We start from the raw sequence: 21,550 nt of genomic DNA, 5'->3' as shown, positions 1-21,550 counted from the left end.
TCCACTCCGCATACTGTACTTCTATCCTCTGTGCGCTGCAAGTTGCGTTACACATCTTTGCATGTGCCTCTTATATTAAAATGCGTCTTATAAGCAAAATAAAGCACAAGCACTTACTGATTAAAATATGCCTGCGTTGTGGGTGACCACAGCTGTATTGGAATACAAAATGCTTCATTACATTGTTACACTGTAACACTGCATGTCATATGCCGATACAGCCACACACAGGAGTATAGGCGTGCCGCATTTTTGTTTAAATCGGCAACAGCTGCTTGTGCAAATAAGATGCATTTTAACTAAAAACAGTTACCCGTAAAGCCACTAAAAGCCATGACCGGAAAGGCTGTTTAATGCGCAAGGAGGCTTGATTTATGTAGACACATGTATTATACTACTGTGTATACTCTGCCATCAGGGGTGGATTTAGGGGTCAGGCCGCCCCTAGGAATAACATTTTTAGCCACCCCCCACCACCACCATATTATGCATGTGGTGTGATACAGTAAACACATCCTGCCCATCACCTTCTTTATCTGTCAGCCCCTGTGCCACTACTGATTGCTCCCAGGCCAGAAGCCGCATAGACACAACCAGAGCCCCGGCCTGCAGTAGGACAGCCAGCGGCAGGAGTGGGCCCCGGGCTGCCATAATATGTAGTGTGGAGAGCATGTACTCCTGTAGCACCGGAAGTGCACAGCCTGTGTACTTCTGGTGCTACAGGGGTCAGTGCGGCAGCCTTTGTATCACAGACAGCAAGCTCCTTTCTTCAGTGGGGTCCTTCCTTCTGGTGACCCATGAGGGGAGGGGAATGCCTTGCCGCCCCCAATAGCTGCCACCCATAGGCCCGTGCCTCACGGGCCTAGTGGGAAATCCGGCCCTGTCTGCCATATATTCCACTGGGACAAGATGTCCCTAACACAACAACTCCAATCATTCAATGGCAGGCCCTCCTTATTGGCTGACAGAGGACAATATTCCTCTATGCTTGTTCTGCCTCCAGTTTCCTTGATAACTGGTGGTTTGCTTGACACTGTGAACTGTACAGGAACAGCTTTACACTCGACCTTACATACAGATCTCTAGAACATAATGACCCCTTTTGCAAGATGGCAGCTCAACCAGAAAATAGAACAAAGGGAGGTTACATCTGCCAAAATTACTTCTTTGCTTACTGATAACTGTAGTTGTTTGTTATGGTGTGTACACACCGTGGGATTCCTTTACTATTCGACTAAGTTTCGAATCGGGATAGAAAGCTTAAAAACATGTTCATCTCCATTCGATGTCTATGCGATTCCGATACGATTTTGACTATATAGCCCAAATAGCCCGAAAGTCAAATTGTACCGTGTGTACACAGCATTACACTAATAGTGGGTACACAAGTTTACCAGTTTCAGCTGCACTTCCACCAGCATGGAATGAATTAAGTCTTTGTTTTATTTCCTAGTTCAGAGTTTTGATACAAATCAATTTTTTTAATATACCATATAATATACCATACCATGATATCAAAGATATATTGGGAATTGGGACATGGTCTACTTGAAACAATATTTACATATGGGTGCATATTAAACAATTGTGTTCAAACCCCTTATTAGCTGAATTTATAATGGATACCATTTATGTTTTTCATTCTCTTTCTATTTCTATCAGTTTGAAGATAGTGTTCTGGAAGCCTGTCTCCAGGTGCTAGATGCCAACCCCAAATACAATGAGGATTCCAACAAGGACTGTTCCCGACGGAATGACCCAGTGTACATTAGCCGCATCGTCAGTGCAATGGTGAGTGCATAAGCAGTGTTAACATTGTAGTGTTATACGTAGCCTTGTAACTTGTTCTACTGATACCGTATTTCTGCTTTTTGTGCTACATAGAAGTATGATCTTAGATAAGTGTCTGAACCTATATTGTAGTTTGGTGGCTCCAGGAACGCGATTTCAATGTGTCGCACCTTTTATGGTATAGAGCCTTACTGGGCAAGCCCAGCATGTTGATACCTTTGAGATTCGCCCATGGTCCTGCAGGTGAACTTTAATGGTGACAAAGGAGTCCTGTATGGGCGATGGGACAACTGTTACGACGATGGATTCAGCCCCATGTTCTGGATCGGCAGTGTGGATATCCTGCGGCGCTGGAGGAAGTTCGGGTGTCAGGCGGTGCGATACGGGCAATGTTGGGTCTTTGCTGCAGTTGCCTGTTCAGGTGAGAATATTGACAAAATGGTTACAGTACGGTTATTCATTATACTGTAAGGTAATTCATGTTGTATTTTTGTTTCAGTTTTAAGGTGTCTCGGCATCCCAGCACGCGTCATCACAAACTATAACTCTGCCCATGATACCAACCGGAATTTGTTGATAGAACAGTACATTGATGAGCAAGGAGGAACACAGAAGAAGCAAAAAGAGATAATCTGGTAAGGATTTGAGTGGCTGACATTAGAAGCATGAAGGCACTGTTCTACATACACATTCTACATAGATAGACATCACAGAATGTACAATATACTACTACTTTATGAATACTGTATATTTATTATGAACCATGTACATGGTATTATGGATAAAAATCAATACAAAAATATTGCTTAAATGATATGCAATACATTTTCTTTCCCACTTTCATTGAAGGAACTTCCACTGTTGGGTTGAAGCCTGGATGAGCCGTCCTGACCTAGGTGAAAAATACAATGGATGGCAGGTTATCGATCCAACGCCTCAAGAGAAGAGTGAAGGTGGGAATGAGACCTGATTATCTCTTCTCACTGTGGTTTCAGGCTTTTTCTCCTGATCTGGACATAATTTCCTTGTGTCAGCTACTGGCAAGCTATCATATATTGATATTGATGTGATATTGACTCTGCCGGTAGCTTTTCTAGCAATAGTGATTGAGGGGGAAATTTACTAAAGGAAATTTGTAAAAAATAGGTGTATTTGTATCCAGAAATACCGTTATTTTTTACATTTACTATCCCGAAAATATGGCAATTCGTATTGATAGCACATCAATACGAATTGCCGTATTTTCGGGATAGTAAATGTCAAAAATAAGTGTACTGTATTTCTGGATACAAATACACCCATTTTTTTACAAATTGCCTTAAGTAAATTTCCCCCTACATGTCTGTTTGTTTTAGGTCTGTATGAGTTTTGAAACACAAAATTGGTACACCCCGGTGACACAAGGTTTTCTCAGTCTACAATCATTTATAGAAACCATTTTGAGTGTCAAATCCTACCTGGACCTTTATTGGTAGAATAGTGTGGATTATATTGATATTTCCCTGTATACTGTACTTCTTTCTAAAAATAGCATTGTCAATCTTGCAGGCGTTTACTGCTGTGGTCCTACGCCTGTTATTGCCGTTAAGGAGGGTGACCTTGATCTGAAGTATGATGTCCCATTTGTATTTGCTGAAGTAAATGCGGATCTGGTTTACTATGTGAAACAAAAAGATGGTACCAACAAGCAGACAATCTACACCGCGCAAATTGGAAAAAACATCAGCACTAAAGCAGTGGGGAAGGAAAGCAGAGTAGACATCACAGACAACTACAAGTATGCTGAGGGTAAGTGAAACAATGTGATAAACTCACACAGTCCTCAGGGGTTTGGGCAGATTTCATTCTGTTAAGTGTAATTAATAACTTTACTTGGGAAATAGGAAACCTAAGAGTCCTAGATATATATTATTAGTGTTACGGTGCCCATACATTGGTGCGATTTGGCCTGGTTTTGATCAGATTCCAATGCATCTGGAAGAGAAATCGGATGAAAAGTGGCCAAATCACGGGCCTTTGAAATCTGAATGGATCTAATGCATGGTCCCGTGCACATCGGATCTGAGTCAGAGGTCGGACATACAGCACATAGGATAAATCAGAATAGTAGCCCTCTGTGTACATTGTGGGTGCTTTTTAGCACATGCTATGTATTGCATCCGAATTCCCTAGAACTCGACTGGCACCTCCCCGGGAGTCCTTTTACATGCGTTAAATCCAGGGTTTAAAGTGAGGGGGAACGGGGTGGAACAGAGTTCCACCACCTCTAATGGTGAGGTGGAACATTTTAAGCTCCACATTGGCCTTGCACAGTAATTCTCATAGTATAGCACTCTATTTTGCACGGGACCATGCATTAGATCCATTCAGATTTCAAAGGCCCGTGATTTGGCCACTTTTCATCCGATTTCTCTTCCAGATGATGAGATAATGAGAGTGGGGTAATTAGGTGGCATAGAGAAATTAGTTCCCCCACCTCTGCATGACTCTTTTAAGCCCTGGTTAAATCACATGCGATATATTCGATGTAAAAATGGCACATCAAGTGCCAGATCAGCTGTAAGCTCTCCTGGGCCCTTATTCTGTTTCGTGCGGTACGGCCCGCGTGCGGCCGTACCGCCGATGTTTTTACTCTGCACATGCGCAGAGGTCAATCTGCGCATGTGCAGCCCCCTTCGCCGCAGACGTATTTCGTCCGCCGCAAAGGGGGCGTATAGGGGCGTGAGAGGCTTCATGCCCTCATTTCCCTATGTGTACGCCCCGCGTTTCATGGGCGTTCCCATGCAAACGCGGGGCGTATGCATGGTTATGAGGGCATGACGCAACTCATGGGGGCGGAAAGCTGACGTCGCCGGATGTCAGCTTTCAGCCCCCATACAAGCTACCACACGGACGATTGTCCGTGTGGTCTCAGCTTGCGGGAGCTGCCGGGGCGTGCGGACCTGCCTTCGATGGTCGACGACCATCGAATGCAGGGGGCAGCTCCCACCATGGTGGAGGCGTACGCCTCCACCATTTTTATGCGGATCGCCAGCCGTCCGTGTACGGACGGCCGTGGCGATCCGTAGGGTGGGCGGGGATTGGTTTGTGCGGCCGGAGCCCCGTGTGCGGCTCTGGCCGCACCAACCAGAATAAGGGCCCTGGAGAGCTGCTGTTGAAGTTCAAGGGAAACTTTCAGACCAGTGTATGGGCATCTTAAGAGCAGTAGCACAAGGTGGCAGCAAGATGTATCGGAGTGCAACTAGTATCTGCCCTATAGGAACACAGGTCTGCCTGTGCCCGGCTACTGGGAAGGCTACACTGTATACCAGTCATCAAATGAGTGCAGTGCTTTATGCTAGAAGGTGCTGTTTTGGGCTGTATAGCATAGTAAACTACCTAAAGTGCCAAAGTATGTATAACATATGTCTGCAGATCAGTGAGTATGGAGAAATTACCTCTCTGCTGTGGAATGTTTAAATAAGTGTCAGAGTTGGCTTCATGGAGAATAAAGCGAATGGAGCTGGAACTTTAGAAAGGAGACATTATACTCTGTTCTATTCTGAGCTGGCAGCAGATTTATTTTTCTGTTTAAAACACTCACATGACAGAGGGGCTTGTTAGGTTCCTCAATGTTTCAGCAACCAGGTGCCAACAGCTGTAAAAGTCTGTTTTATGATTTATTTATTTTTCTATATGCTGGTAAGGGTCAGAGTGACAACAATACTTGTTTTGTATAAGCATTATTACTGTACAGTAGCTGCCAATAATTGGGAACATTCGGCTACATCAATGAACATCTGTCTAGGCAGTGTTATGTATGGACTATTTCACTCTACTGAAAATCAGGTGTAGTATTTGATGACAGTAATCAGGTGGACATGAGAATGTCGGCATGGTCGAACAGTCTACATTCATCTGTTAGTGGCCCTGGTGGCCTCTTACATTACCCAGTGGCTTCCTGTTCTTGGCGGTCATGTGACTGTTACTTCAAGGTCAAACTTCTGAGGGACCAGCGGTTTTTGTAAATATTTCCACATTATGCACTAATCCCTACCGCTAATGCCTAACCATAACTGTTGATATTTTACATGGTAACTGTGAACTATGTATTCATATCACTATTCCGAAGAGGTAGAGATGTTGCTGATTGACCATATAGACATTCTAATGTTGACATTTTTAGATCAACAAGGTTTATGTTGACCATATGACCACACGCGATACTCGGCACTCTCAAGGAGTGAAAATATTGTCACTTACAAAATGGTGGATCTGCTTAATTCTCAGATTTATGTGCTGAAGGAGCAATGGTAATATATCTGGTATGATGCTCAGACAGTCGGGATTCTGACAGTCAGTATAGCAACATCAGAATCCCGACTGCTGGTACTCACACAGGGAGGTGAGCGCTAAGATTGCCCTTCCAGGCTCGCTGTGCTTGCCACAGGTTCTATACTCCCTCTATGGAGGTTGTGGTCCCCACGAGGGATAATAGCCCATCAGTCAGGATCCTGACTGTCGGGCATTTAACAGTCTGAATCCCAACTGTCGGAGCATCATCTGGCACCCATATATGTGGTGTTCTTTCTAGCAACATGGACCTTGTAAAATTATTGCAGTTCCTCCTTCCTGCCTAGAGTGTGACTGTCTGCTGTAGTACTTCTAGCTCAGTCTGGTTTGTATCTCAGTGCTGAGATACAAACCAGACTGTGGTAGAAACACAACAGGCAGGTGCCAGGACAAATTTTTTCAGTTTGTCATTATATAGTAAGAATGTAACTTTATACACACTGTGTTCTCGGCAACCCCTGTACTGTGGGATGTATGTTGTAGATTACTGTGGTGAACACTTGTCAATAGATTAACTATAGCTTGTTAATAAAATGGAATCCATGTTTATTTCTCTATTGTTTAACAGGCATCAAAGTTTCACACCAGGGGTTATATTTATATTTGATCAATATATATTTAAAGCAATAAGGGTAAACTACACAGTATTAATAAAAAGTAATGTATACAAGGTGTCAGCAAAGGGGTAGGAGGACGTTGAGTCTTAGGAGAAATTTACTAAGATGAGAATTCTATTTAACATGGGATGTTGCTATGGGCAACCAAATAGAATATAATTATTTATTTAGAACCTTGTAGAAAATGATAGATAGTATATGATTGGTTGCTCATAGCAACATCCCATGTGAAATAGAACTCCTATCTTTGTAAATTGCCCCATTACCGCCTAATGATTGTTACATTTCCCCATACCACCCCTGAGGTCAGCGTTCAGTTAGCAGAGGCTGCTCCGAAGTGCACTGCAGAAAACTGGAACTGAGGGGGTGATTCAGAACCACTCGCTGCAGGCCGAATTTGGTCCCCATGCCAATGTTTGGGGATGGCATGAATATGCACCTGTGCACACCCCTGGAGAAAACGCCTTTGGAGAGTTTCACACTTGGCGTTCACTCCAGGATGGGTGGGCAGGAGGTGGGCATGGGGCGGAAGCAGGGAACGCCCAGAGTTATATGGGTGCACCCATAGAAACTCTGGGCGAATGAAGGTGTGCCCATTCCTGCTTGGGGCGGGCGGTTGACGTCACAGGACATCTATGCCCACCCCAAATTCATTGGGAAGCGCGTGTTTGAAAAGTCAGTGCAGGCTCACTTTTCTTTATAAGCGATGGTGAGCGACCACATGCATGTGGATGTATAAGTGTACACAATCACTTACATGCTAGTGCAGGGACTTGCACGGTGGGAGGGGTGGTGTTTACCTGCTTGCTAGGCAGTGAATATACACAGGTCTGAATCAGGCCCTTAGAGTGCACTGTGCACGCATTTTGTCAAGTATTACAGATACAAAGCCTTGTGCTTTCCAGTGTTCTTCCTAAACCATTTCCATAGTATACATTGCCACTAACACTCGTTCTTTGGTAATGAGCAGATATAGGGCGAGATTTACTAAAGGGAAAATGCCGTAAAACCCCCGTTTTACGGCATTTTCCTATGTATCAATCCCCGTCCGCCCCGTTTTCGCAAGGCTGGGTATCGCCATCCCCTGGGTGGCGATACCCTATAGAAGCCTATGGGCTTCTTTCGCCTCCCGCCGTACGACGTCCGCGCGCCCCTTCTCCCTCCCGTCCTCCAAAATCTCCTCAGGAGACACAGGGGGACGCTGCCAGCCACCGGGAGGTGACGGAGACCCCCGCAGCCCACATCACAGGTATCGCGGGGGTCTCCGTCACCCAATCCGATGCTGGCCGCATATGATAGTACATATGCGGCAGCATCGCGGCGGCGGCTGCAGTGCGAAGGGCGGCGATGTATGTTAATACATCCCGCCCATATTGCTTTTATATAGATAAAGGTGTGATCTGAAGGGAATGATATAATTATATATTAGATTAAGAACTATAGAAAACCACAATTAATTGTAAATTGCATATTGCCTACTCTAGATACAACCCATTGCACCATTTAGAGATCAAATGGAAGGTTTAAAATGTTACCCAATCAAGTAATTTTATTCTATCAGGTATTTTGCTGGTCTCCTCTAATTCTGTCCTCCTCTTGCCCCCAGGCTCTGAAGATGAAAGGAGGGTATTTGATAAAGCAAATAAATTCTCTACTGTACCATATAGACAGGCAGAGGACGTTCCCTCTGGGATCAGCATCAAAATTAAAGTATCGGAGGGGATGAACAATGGCTGTGATTTTGACGTATTCGCAGTTATCAACAACAACACTGGGGAGGAAAAGGAGTGCAGACTTACGTTTTGTGCACGGACCTCCAGCTACACTGGAGAGGTAGGACCAGAATGTGGAATGAAGGACCTTCTCAATCTGAAATTGGAGGCAAATGAAGGTAACTCACTCAGTTCATTTCCTAACTGGTGTAAAAGAAAATATTTTTTTTTGGGGGGGGGGGGGGGGATCTATTTTTTGTGCCTGTTCAGGGGAATCGGGCTGCCCATGATGGGTGTGTTTTTGCTTCCAAAATGTAGGGAATTAATAGCATAAAGCAGCTTCTCCCATAATGAGTTGCCATTGAGGTGACCAAAAGCCCCATTGGAAAAAATCCAAAGGGCCCGGTGCGAGAAACAATTGACTAGCTCCCAGTCAGGTTTTGATGGCACGAAAAACCCTTACAACAGGAAAGGTGTAATGGTCCATTTACATTATGAAAAGTAGTAACATCTGAAATGACAAATCGATTGAGGTGATGTATGGGCACTTTCCAGATATGAAGATGCAATCTTTAGATGGGGAAATCTGCTGATCACTGAAATAAATCTGTGTGGGCAAGTCAAATAGATTGTAGAAACCATTTATCTGGCCCCCCCCCCCCCCCAAAAAAAAACACTGGATCTGGAAAACCATTAATTGTGATTGCGGATGTATGGGGCCCATAAGATCTTATATCTGTACACTTTTTAGCCGAAAGCTCCAAAAAATACAACTAGAAACAAATACAATAAAAAATACTGCTGCTCAGCAATACGGTTCCACAATGAGATATGGTTGCCAAGTATTTCCCCCTAACAATTTAATGAGGATCTCTGCTATTCAATTGGGTGCCAGGAAAAAGAGGTGAAAGAGAGGGATCATTTATAAATGCAATTTAATGTACTTTAGGTATGGTACTCGAAACATTCTCAGGAGAAAGCCAAGCCTCCAGGATAATAGATCCCTTAGCTGTATATGTCTGTATATAAAATGTGTGTGTGTGTGTGTGTTTTTTTTTTTTTTGCAAAAGTACTTTCTGAGCAGAACGCTTGTGAGAATGTGCTCAGGATATGGCTTGTGCATGGAAATATTATTCCTCAAGCACTTTGACCTGTTTTTCCCATCACTTAACAAATAAAACAGTTTGTACTAGCTACATATTGTTTCTCTAAACTTTTCTCCATGAATTTAGAGTTCAAATATTATTCAGTTTTTATACATTTCTACTTCATATGTTAATTTATTTAGTACTTTGGTTAACATGCCAAGGTTGGTTTTATTTTTATATGTTTATTTCTGTTTCCTTTCCTTTGTTGCATTTTTGTTTCCAGTTGCAAAAGGAAATGATGTGCATGGTTTGATTATCATATCTGTCAGTCCCCACACATGCACTGTCCAGCTCATGAGAGGTTCTGCCTTTCCCACACTGCACAGTGCCTGGATCCTTCTACCTAATATGGTCACAGATTCAGAGCAAGGAGTTTTCGGTCACAAAGCCCTCTTACATTCAGTTTCTGTGGAGTTTCTGTGAATGTGATAAGTTATCCAGCAGCACTCTGTATTTCTATACTTCATACCATTCATAATTGAAATAGTTTGTTAATGTGGATTTGGGGCAGATTAATTTGTACCTTGCATGCAATGCACAGCCATAGCTTAATGCTGTATCCTGGTAAGACTGATGTGTATAACAATGTACGCTTAGCACAGTCAAAGGAAGATAATCAACAGATACTACATGTGTCCCCATACATCATTGGGGATACAGTCAATTGGCCGACATGACTGAAGGTCAACACAAGCATCAGGTCGACATGGGGATTTTCACCTTTTTTTTTTATACCTGACGCATGCCGACAGGCGGTATTTCATGCCCTACCATCCAGTAGGGCATGGTGGGAGAATAAAATAGTGTAGCAAAGCACCGTGCCCAACAACTGGAAAGCGGACGCAGTGCTACATTTAAGTGTCCATGTCGACTGTTAATATTTGGGACAATAACATAGGTGAAAAACCCCATGTCAACCTAATGACCCTGTCGACCTGGTGGTGTCGACCCAATGCTTGTCGACTTAGTTCATGTCTATGCTATGATCCATACCATAGTTGTCGATATATGTTTTTTTCTGGTGGGTGCTCAATCCAAAAATATAGAGGAGTGGCTTCATGGGGAAGGGGTGTGGCCACAAAATAATACCAATTTATATTATGGAGCACAGTTGTCTCCAATATTCAGATTACGGCAACAGAGTTCCACATACATAAATGCCCCCACAGTGCAGGTACTCCGCGGACAGAATACACTCTTCCCGGCATACTGTTTCTCAGGTGGCGGGTCCGGCGATGTGGGTGCTGCAGCCGCAAATTAGCAAGTTAATACAGCGGCCCAGCAGCAGGACTCAGGCCCGTGGGTGCTCATCAATTTCCGTGGGTGCGCGGGCCCTTGAGCACCCACAGAATCGGCACCTATGATCCATACCCCATCACTACTGCAGTTACACCAAAAAACCTATCTCAGTGCATTGAGAGATGAGACACTGCTAGTATTGGCAGACTTTTTAGTCAACTCCAATGCAAAAGAATGGATGACCGCTGATCTTACTTCCCTTCTTTGAAGCCATAATGCATAACACAAATTCAAGAAATAAGTTAGTGTTGTGTATCATTTGTGTAAGAATTACTTTATTGTGGATTATGTAGCTTTGAAATAAGACATTGGTACTTCATTGTCTATTCTACTGATAATGTGCAATAAAATATTGGTATTAGAATCTATAGGTTAAGAAAATTGGAAGTAAGCTTCTTTCAAATCCATTTCAAATGCAGGCCCAAAAGCCTAATACAGATTAATTTAGAATAAGCAGTGTCATCAGGAAGTTCTTCTAATGCCCCGTACACAAGATTCAGTCTATTTTTGTAATCTATTTTGCTTTTATAAGCAAAATTGAATGGACATCGAACGGTTTTCAGCTGCATTCGATGCCAATTTGATATCAAAATCTAATAGAAAAATAGACTGGGCAGGTAAAACTATGTAGCACAGACCTGTACCATATAGTCTAAATCAAATGTGTTTTGCTTGCTGTTCGATTCGATCCCAATCTATTTGGGATCGTATCGCAAGTAAAATCGCTCATTGTGTACATCCAGATTGCACTGGTAATCCATTACGGTGGTAACTAGTGGTGTATTATAAACAAACATACTTCATGTCCTGGTTTTTAAATACAAAAAGTTCCAGATAATCTGCTCCATTTAGAACATTTGGTACTTGTGTATTATCACGGCGCCCATCACATCGCATCGCATACCACTAATTAAGGTATGCGATGGGACCCGATTTGAGCCTTTCCCCGGGCTGAGTGTACAATTTTAATATCGCTTCACATCGCATGCCATTATAATATGATAATACACAAGTACCGAACATTTTAATTTGTGATTTCATTGGAGGATGGAGATTCTTTTATTTAAGGCATCCTTTGATGGTAAGAGTGATTTTATAGAAAGAAACCTACAAGTTGTGCTACCAATTGAAGAGATGTTTGACAGACTGCTAGTGCCCAGTGATGCTGTAGAGTGTGACAGACTGCTAGTGCCCAGTGATGCTGTAGAGTGTGACAGACTGCTAGTGCCCAGTGATGCTGTAGAGTGTGACAGACTGCTGCTGCATTTTGAATGCACTATTTAGTTAGTAAGAATTCTCCCTTTTTATAGGGAAAAAACAATTTACAACCAAATATATTAAATAAAAATGGTAAAATAAATATTTAACTATTGTGCAGCTGTTCATTCCTCACTCTTCTCCCATCTACCCATACCTTCCATTCTTGTTCTATTCCTCATATTGTTCTACCTCAATGTCCCTGCCTCCCACTCTTCTCCCTCCCCCCCCCCCCCCATCATCCCTTCTATCTTAAGCTAATTATCCCCCTGCAGCTACATTGGATCACTGCACATTTGTATTACAATATGCTGTAATCCCATAAAGCCAAGTTAATTATGTAATGTGCCTGTAACTGTATATCATAACTACTGTCCACGGTGACTGTCTGATCAGGATGATACCTTCTCCACTGGTACTTCCTCAGGGAGTGGAATCGGTACATCTGACCAGACTTACGTCTACAGTCATTAGGTCGACCCCGGAAGGTAGACTGGCCCCAAGGTCGACAGGGTTAAAGGTCGACATGGGCCCATGTTGACATAGGTTTAGGTCGACAGTTATTAGGTCGACATGAGTTTTTCACTGTTCTTTTACCCGAATGTCGACATGGACACAGTTGGAGTTGAACCGCAGCCCCTCGCTTCACTCGCAATGCTTCGGGCACGGTGCCTCGCTATGCTCAGCACACTATTTTATTCTCCCACCACGCCCTAGTGGATGGTAGGGAATTAAATACCGCCTGTCGCCACATGTCCGCTCAAAAAAAACAGTGAAAAAAACTCATGTCGACCTAATGACTGTCGACATAACACCCATGTCGACCTTGGGTCCAGTCAACCTTCCGGGGTCGACCTAATGACAGTCGACCTAAGTGTGGTCTGACAGATGACCGTTTCCCCAGGGAGTGTATGCAAGTGTCCTGTGCTGCACAGTGCATGAGATTATATAGTATCTTGCACACTGCAAGAGATTATAGTACATTACTCACGCTAGCGAGATGACAGCTAACATTCCAGTCACAGGAATTTTCCTAGCTTTTGTAGGTGTCTTATTCCAAAAATATCCTTGCTTATCTTGTAACCTTCCTGTGAGTTTTATTCATGTTTAACACATTATAGTAGTTTGGGAAAGTGATCTAGTACTACAGAGCTGACATAACGTAGGGTTCATCTGGTTTTCGAAATAATATACAGGAAATGGGAGTAGTTACTGTAAATGCCAAAGTTTGGCTATAGCATACAATCTCATCAATGTTAAAATGAAACAAAAATGATAAAGATGGAAGCACTTTAAAATTGTCTATCTTCTTTTGGGGTGCAGGATGACCAACAGTCTGGAGACTGATGTTGGAATCCCGATTTAAAAGCACGACAGTCAGGATCTTGACTTACAGGGCTATTCTCCCTAGTGGGGGGTCCACAACCCCCTATGAGGGAGAAGAGAACCTGTGATGAGTGCTCACCCAGTGTCAAATTCCTGGCAGTCTGGATTCCGATGTTGTCCTAATGCCAATTAGAATCCAGACTGTTGGGAGATCATACCACACCGCTTCTTTTGATCAAACATTTGCTTCCGATTACTCTAGCTCAGTGATGGCTAACCTTGACACTCCACCTGTTGTTGAACTACACATCCCAGCATGCCCTGCAACAATTTTAGCATAGCCAAATAGTAAAACTGTTGCAGGGCATGCTGGGATGTGTAGTTCAAATACACCTGGAGTGTCAAGGTTAGCCTTCACTGCTCTAACTCATCCCTTTGTGTATCTCATTTATGTACCTACAGAGAAGAGAGTGCCTCTGCGAGTTCTCTATGAGAAGTACAGCTGTAGTTTGACACAGGACAACATGATCAAGCTGATGGCTCTTCTCCATGACTACTCCACCAAGGACATCCTACTTGCCATGCGAGACATACACATTAAAAACCCAGACATCAAAGTGCGGGTGAGTGCAACAATTTTGTTATTTCTGTACAATCCCTCCAATAAACAAATGAGACAACCTGACCAAACTGTATTAAATTATCAAACAATTTACCCTTATAGGCCTTACTATAGGTTATCATTGCCACCCCCTTGCTCCCTCACATGTTTCACTGGCTGGGAGACTTAAAGCATACCTTCTAACTGTGCCACTTTCCGCGGGGCCATCCCATTTTTTGGGGGATGTTTCCACGACCTGCCCATGGCTGGCGGTGTCCCATGGCGGTGGGCAATTGAGAGTTTGAGAGTCCCCCTGGTCCCCCGTGAATAGACGCTGCCCACATCGGTGAAAACGGGGGGGGGGGGGGGGGGGGGTGTGTGTGTATCAAGAGTATATGCCATGACCATGGGAGATATGCTTAAAGACAAAGCCAACTTTCCACCTCCTCTCCCTGTGGCTGATTGGACAGGATTATTTCCTTCTGTCAGCAGCTACTAGTGACCCCCCTGAAAGAATGGAGAGATGGCAGAGGGACAAAATACTAATAATAGTATAGGTATGTAAGCTTGCAGCAGGGCCCTCTAACCGCCAAGTCTGTCTGTTGTTACCAGGTTTGTTTTATCACTGTCTACTATTGTAAAGCGCAACGAGATCTGCTGCACTATATAAGAAACTGTAAATAATTAATAAATAAATAAGACTGAATGGATGTGGCTAGATTTGTTGAGCCTATTTGCACTTTTGCAATTTGTTGTAAAGAACAGACAGGTGTCAATGTTTAAAAGAAGAATTAAAACACCCTACTTCTGCCACAGGAAGTGGCAGAAGTACAAATAGAAAAAAAAGCATTAGTAAATTCAGTAACGCAAACGTTACATGTGTACGTGTTTCTATCAGCTCTTTTGAATACTTATAGTAAATGAAGTCTTACCTGCCAATAGTTCCACATTTCCTTAAGGTGTAATTTTCCACCGCAATGCCAAACTTTGGTTTCTAAAGATATGCTGTAAAATAATGTAATCTGAAAGAGATTGTAAGAGGGCTCAGGTTTGTAGACTTGAAGAGTAAATAATACACAATAGCACTTTGTGTCTGCTTATTTTTAGGCTGTAGTTCATGTCAGACAAAATATGTAACACTGGAACTAAAATTCGAGGTGGTCTATGTAGCCAAAGCTCAGGCTGATGTTTGGTATAACTCCTACAGTTTTTAGACTAGTTCACATGCTGCAAATACAGAATGCTTGGATGGAGAGCCCAGACAGCAGTCCTAGCATAGATGTTTCACCGTAGTCTACTCACTTTAATACAATTCTCCCAGTAACTCGTTACAGGTTACAAACGGGAAAATTCAAATATGTATACTTACCTTCCCTCGCCCCACTAACCCTCCTTACCCCATAGAGCAGGGGTGGGGAACCTTTTTTCTACCGAGGGCCATTTGGAAAATTTAAAAACCCTTCGGGGGCCATATAAAAATTATCAATTATCGGCATATACGCGTGGGCATTATACACAGGGCAGCGGCATATGCATGTGGGCATTATACACAGGGCAGCAGCATATACATGTGGGCATTATACACACTGGCAGCAGCATATACATGTGGGCATTATACACACTGGCAGCTGCATATACATGTGGGCATAATACACAAGGGCAGCGGCATATACATGTGGGCATTATACACAGGGCACCGGCATATACATGTGGGCATAATACACAAGGGCACCGGCATATACATGTGGGCATTATACACACAAGGGCAGCGGAATATACATGTGGGAATTATACACAGGGCACCGGCATATACATGTGGGCATTATACACACTGGCAGCGGCATATACATGTGGGCATTATACACACTGGCAGCGGCATATACATGTGGGCATTATACACACTGGCAGCGGCATATACATGTGGGCATTATACACAGGGCACCGGTATATACATGTGGGCATAATACACAAGGGCAGCGGCATATACATGTGGGCATTATACACACGGGCAGCGGCATATACTTGTGGGCATTATACACACGGGCAGCGACATAAAAAGTGACAGTGTGGAGGAAGGGGGGTGTCACCCCCAAACAGGTTAATGTGATTATGTCTGATTATAAGAATCAGACATAATCACATTAACCTGTTTGGGGGTGAATCCAGGGGTAAATGACAACCCCTGGATGTGTCAGTCACTGGGGAAGGGAGGGTGAGAGAAGCAGCATTGCGGGCGCATCTTCTGCATATCTCCCCCGCCACCCGCCCGGCTATATTACCAATTAATCAGCTGCCCGCCATCCCGCCCGCCTATATTACTGATGTACTGTATCAGCCGCCCGCCCGCCTATATTACTGAGGTATCAGCCGCCCGCCCTCCTATATTACATACCAGGCTCCGGGGATGGCTGCTGCTGCTGCCGCCGGGGAGATGTGTAGAAGACGCCCCCTCCAATCACAGTGGCTGTGGGAGGGGATGCGCCGGCAGTGATTGGCGGGCGCGTCTTCTGCACATCTCCTCGGCGGCGGCAGCAGCAGCAGCCATCCCCGGCGGCTGGTATGAAATGTAGGCGGTCGGGCGGATGATACTTCTGTAGTATTGGCGGGCGGGCGGCTGTAATAAAGGCAGGCGGGCGGGCCGGACAAACTGAGTGCGGGGGCCGTATCCGGCCCGCGGGCCGGAGGTTCCCCACCCCTGCTATAGAGACTAAAGCTGGATAGTTATCTGTCCAAAACATCCGATCTGTCTGGTGGGAACACAAATCTGGCAATATATATCGGAGCAAATGACAATCAGCCATTTGCTCGAGAATGCTGGAAAACATAAATACGATTGTTCAGATAAATTTATTAAAATCAAATGGCTTTAGTTAGTCTGAATGACCATTGTCTGTTTTCCAGTGTTTGGGTGCAAATTTTACTTTTTATATGCTCCAGATTTTTGGTTCCACTAGAACAGGGGTGGCCAAACCGGTCCTCGAGATCTACCAACGGTCCATGTTTTCCTGATCACCTAGCTCAATACTAATGGTCACATTTTCATACCTGCTGCATTCATTCCTACTATAGATCCACAGGTTGCCTGGAAAACATGCACCGAAGGTAGATCTTTAGGACAGGTTTGGCCACCCGCACCCCTGCAGTAGAACATTGGACCCCTAAATCTTTAGGGGTGTACTCTGCTTTGCTCAAATGGTGCCCATACATGGTGTGATGGTGCATCATGCATCTTAAACTAGATCGCATTGTTTCTAGTTCAAAATGCATGCAATGTGCTAAAGCACCGGGTGTTTTGAACTAGATGCAATGCAGTCTAGTTCAAAATGTACAGGCAGCACATAAAGTATGCACTGTGTGATGGGTTGTGCCTAACCCAAAGCCACCTCCTGACCTGCCCATAACATACCCCACATACAAACTATTGGAATGCTGGCAGTCAAGATTTTAGCCTCAATGTCTCCATCATTGTTGGGATTCTAACTTCAAGTTGGGATGCTGGCATCCTATCTGCATAGATTTTAACCACATTATATTACATTTATTGTACACAACGTAAACCCATGGCCCATATACACTAGACTGATCAGTGAAAGATAGGTGAACAACTTCCAGTATCATGGACAAACAATATTGTACATACACACTGAATGCTATGCCAAATGATGAAAGATCTAGCTAGCCTAGTAACATGCACATTTTTGTGAATGACAGTCAAAATTGAGCTGCAAGTACAGATTACAGAAACCGTCTTTGACTACTCGCGGAAGCGTGCACAATTCAGTGCATACACACTGGCCGATATTTTGAACAGTATCGCTCACAAAAGGGCCAAAATGAGCAATATTGTTAAAAATATTGCCCAGTGTGTACACACCTTCACAATTACATCATTGCTTCGGTGTTAAATGAACTTAGCCTTTTACTGTTGATTGAAACTATTTAGTATTATTGTATTGGGGCTCACTGACACTTAAGAACATTTTACCCACCGGTCACTTACCATTTTGAAAATGTGTGTGGGTATAAGCCAATATGGCATAGAGCCACAGGGAGAAAGGTTCTCAACTTTTCCTGCTCATACATAAACCACAGGGCAGGTTACAGACATGTACAAAAATGTTATGTTTGTATTTGAAATCTTTATTAAACCAGTAACTAGACCTGCATATATCACTCAATTCATGAGATAACAGCAGTCTGGTGAGATATTTCTCTTTTTTAATTGAAATCACATTAATCAGTTGATGCAGAATTTAATTAAAGTAATACAATTCATCTTAATCGTCACAAAATCAGTGGGAAATACGAACCTAGCTAGGAACAGGGTCATGTTGACATGTCTTCCAGTACCAGCAGTACACATAGTACTCCAGTACAGAATTCTTGTAAGAGCTGGTTCAGCACAAAGTTGGAAACATCATGGCCATAAAGCAAGGCAAAACATTGTGAATGTTTCCCATCTCTCCAGGCAGATTTGCGAGAATATTTAATAGTAAAGAGATTCAGGTTTGAGCAAAGGTCCCTTATTGATATAGGATCGAAATTTAGATCCAATTTGGTGGTCACTTTGGTGTGATGACATTACTAGCTCTAATCCTTCCCTCGTCAGGTGATTGGTGAGCCTAAGCAGAATCGGAAGCTTGTTGCAGAAGTTTCTCTGAAGAATCCTTTTTCCGAGCCTCTAGTTGGCTGTTGCTTTACTGTGGAGGGAGCTGGTCTGACAGAGGGGTCGGTGCAGAAAGAACTGTAAGTTAGGGTGAAGATACCAAAAAAGAAGGGTTGGCCAAAATATGCAGTGGAGTGGTAGTAGCGATCACAAATTATAACAATTGTCTCTTTTTCTACAGGGATGGTCCTGTGGAACCTGGACAGGATGCCAAAGTACGAGTGGATCTCATGCCCCAGTTACCTGGGCTACGCAAATTGGTGGTGGATTTTGAGAGTGATCGTCTGAAAGGGGTAAAAGGTCATAAGAACGTCATCGTTGCTCCTCTTCCAAAGTGAAAGATGCAGACACTGCCGCACAGGCTAGTGCTCAGCTCCAGCTATCATGTTACATACTGGTCCTGTAAAGTGAGACTGTTTAATCTCTATGAAAGCTATATTTACTCTGCACTCCGCAGCTAGTACGTTACGCTCTGTTCATTAAAACACTCTGCCATACAAGTCTGAACCACATAATGATGTTTTAGGGTCTTGGCAATGAAGAGGTCAGATCTCGTTCCTCTTTGCAACCTGCACCTAGCTAGCCTGCTTGCCTGGTTCAAACGTATACAGGAGTATTTCAAATCAGGGGATACAGATTTGTTGCTATGCTGTAAATAACATTTTGTATCCAGACATTAAAAAACATTTATATAAAAATGACACAAGAATCTGCAAGCTGTCATCTTTTCTTGAGTCCTGACCTTCCCTTGCTCCTGCAAGTGATTCACTCTATTCCACTCCAAACGCTATTACTGGAAGATGTGTGATAACAGGAGTCAGCCTGGGATTCTGGCCACTTGGAATCAAGATACAGAGTGACCGCAGGCCTGCCTGGCTCCAGTACAATTTAGGCAGGTGTTCTGGAAGGCCTCATGCATCCCCAGCACAACCTCCCCCACTTTACTTCCAAACATTCTCCTGAAAAACCAGCAACTAAATCTCCCCCACAGTATTAGTATTGCAGAGAAACTGAAGTTTTATCCCTAGTCTGCAATTCATATAGTACTGGTCTCTCCCTCCTATTTGTATCCCCTCCCTTCCTGCATTACTTTTGGTTTAGCAGAGATGTCCACAACACTTCATCACTGTTTATATGATATAAAACATATGGAAAAAATTATTTTTAAATGGCCTTTGTAATACAGTGAATCGTTCAACACACCTCACTCACTACTTTTATTTCAAAATGTACATGAACATCTCCAAAGCATTCATCCTTACACTTTAGGGCCTATCTATTAACCCTATGAGTGCCAAGTGAATTAGTCAAAATCGGTGTGAAAATTGCCAAGCAAACATATATATATATATATATATATATATATATATATATTCATCATAATGACCTGTAATGTTTACGTTGTATAGGAAATATAATCTTTACACTACATTTTACATTTGAATTTCTATAACAAATGTGAGAGACCATGGCATTTCTAGCGGATACTTTGCACATCTCTCACAAAGATGTTGGCACTCAAAGAGTTAAGCATCTCACATCTGAACATCAGGTGAAAAATGGTTATTTAACTAAAACTGAATGCAGAAGGGGTCAGAGATATCTATTTACACTCACTTGAGTAATTCAGGTTGCAACAATTCTCACTTTTTTTCATTTCAATCAGCCTTCTCCAATTTATCAAGCTCGGAGAAGCAATCATTGTGGTTCCCACCGGGGCATTCCAGAACTGGCACTGTGACACCCCTTTCACACTGCAGCTCTTAAACTGTTTATTGCCATTTTTTTTGCCTTTTAAAACTGTTAGAGCTGCAGTGTGAAAGCTCCAGGGTGCTTTAACCGTAGAAAATGCCGCTATTTTTTCTGAAATGGTTTAAAAGCAGGGGCCTAGCAGTTTCAGAGCCGTTTTATGCAGTGTGAATGGCTTTATTTCTATGGCTTGAAACGTGTTCCTTGGGGGTTAAACGGATTGAATGTGTGAATGGTACTTACATGCTATTTAAAACGGTTTTCACCTGCAATGTGAAAGCGGTTTAGTGGCTCAGACCCGTTTGAAATACTGTTTCGAAATACCGGGTCTTAAACGTTTAGGCAATGTGAAAGCAGTATGAGGGAGTCCGTGGGAACCGAAAAGTAAAGTTGTTGTATCAGCGATACTTTGCTATATAATCTTCCATAGACTGGGCTCTTATCAGAGCACCTGTAACAGCAAGAGAATTTAGATGTATTGGTCTGAAACATTGTTCCTTGTTGAGGTTTTGTAAATAAGCCCCTCTGCGAGCTAAACAAGCAAAAAACTTGACATGTTAAAAGTTTTCTATTGGACACTGCCCATTCACGATGCTGCAAAGCACCCTCAGATTTAATTTATTGAAGTTTATTAGACTAATTGAACTACTGCTTAGATAGGCACAGTGGTTAGATTAGTTCCTCAGTTCTCTGGTCATACATTTGATTCTCTGGTCATACATTTGATTCTAGCCATGGCTTCAGCTTTGCTGGGTGCTTATGTTCTTCCCAGGATTCAGTGCACAGGATTATAATGTGTGCTAGGGGACTGTAGACTCCATCGGATATGAATAATTTGTATGCAGGACTGCATAATATTGTGGCACTATATTAATGACAATAATTCAATCTTTAACCCCTGCATTTACAAGATACCCTTAAATTTAGATATGAATGTCATAACTACCCTTAGTCTCACAGCAGTAGGAGAAGAGTGTACAGATCTTGTCTGTTCGGTTACAGACTGCCTCATCTTCACTGACTGTTGTGATGAGGAGAGGAAAGAAGAGAGC

General features: G+C 43.2%; 1 protein-coding gene across 1 annotated transcript in view; it reads left to right on the top strand.

Moving 5' to 3' along the window:
- Positions 1 to 19,846, top strand: part of TGM2 (transglutaminase 2) — a 37,082-nt gene extending 17,236 nt beyond the window's left edge. The window contains exons 5-13 of the mRNA XM_083147807.1: positions 1,663 to 1,791; positions 2,035 to 2,212; positions 2,291 to 2,426; positions 2,641 to 2,744; positions 3,340 to 3,579; positions 8,347 to 8,631; positions 13,945 to 14,105; positions 18,693 to 18,829; positions 18,931 to 19,846. Of these exons, the coding sequence (XP_083003933.1) occupies positions 1,663 to 1,791; positions 2,035 to 2,212; positions 2,291 to 2,426; positions 2,641 to 2,744; positions 3,340 to 3,579; positions 8,347 to 8,631; positions 13,945 to 14,105; positions 18,693 to 18,829; positions 18,931 to 19,087 (1,527 nt within the window). The 3' untranslated portion in view covers positions 19,088 to 19,846. The remainder of the gene's footprint in view (positions 1 to 1,662; positions 1,792 to 2,034; positions 2,213 to 2,290; positions 2,427 to 2,640; positions 2,745 to 3,339; positions 3,580 to 8,346; positions 8,632 to 13,944; positions 14,106 to 18,692; positions 18,830 to 18,930) is intronic.
- The last annotated feature ends 1,704 nt before the right edge of the window (positions 19,847 to 21,550 follow it).

Source organism: Crinia signifera, chromosome 6, assembly GCF_055691185.1.
Source record: "Crinia signifera chromosome 6, ASM5569118v1, whole genome shotgun sequence".
NCBI classification, from domain to species: Eukaryota; Metazoa; Chordata; class Amphibia; order Anura; family Myobatrachidae; genus Crinia; species Crinia signifera.
The sequence above is the reverse complement of the archived record's forward strand: the minus strand, read 5'-3'. Positions and strand labels throughout refer to the sequence as shown.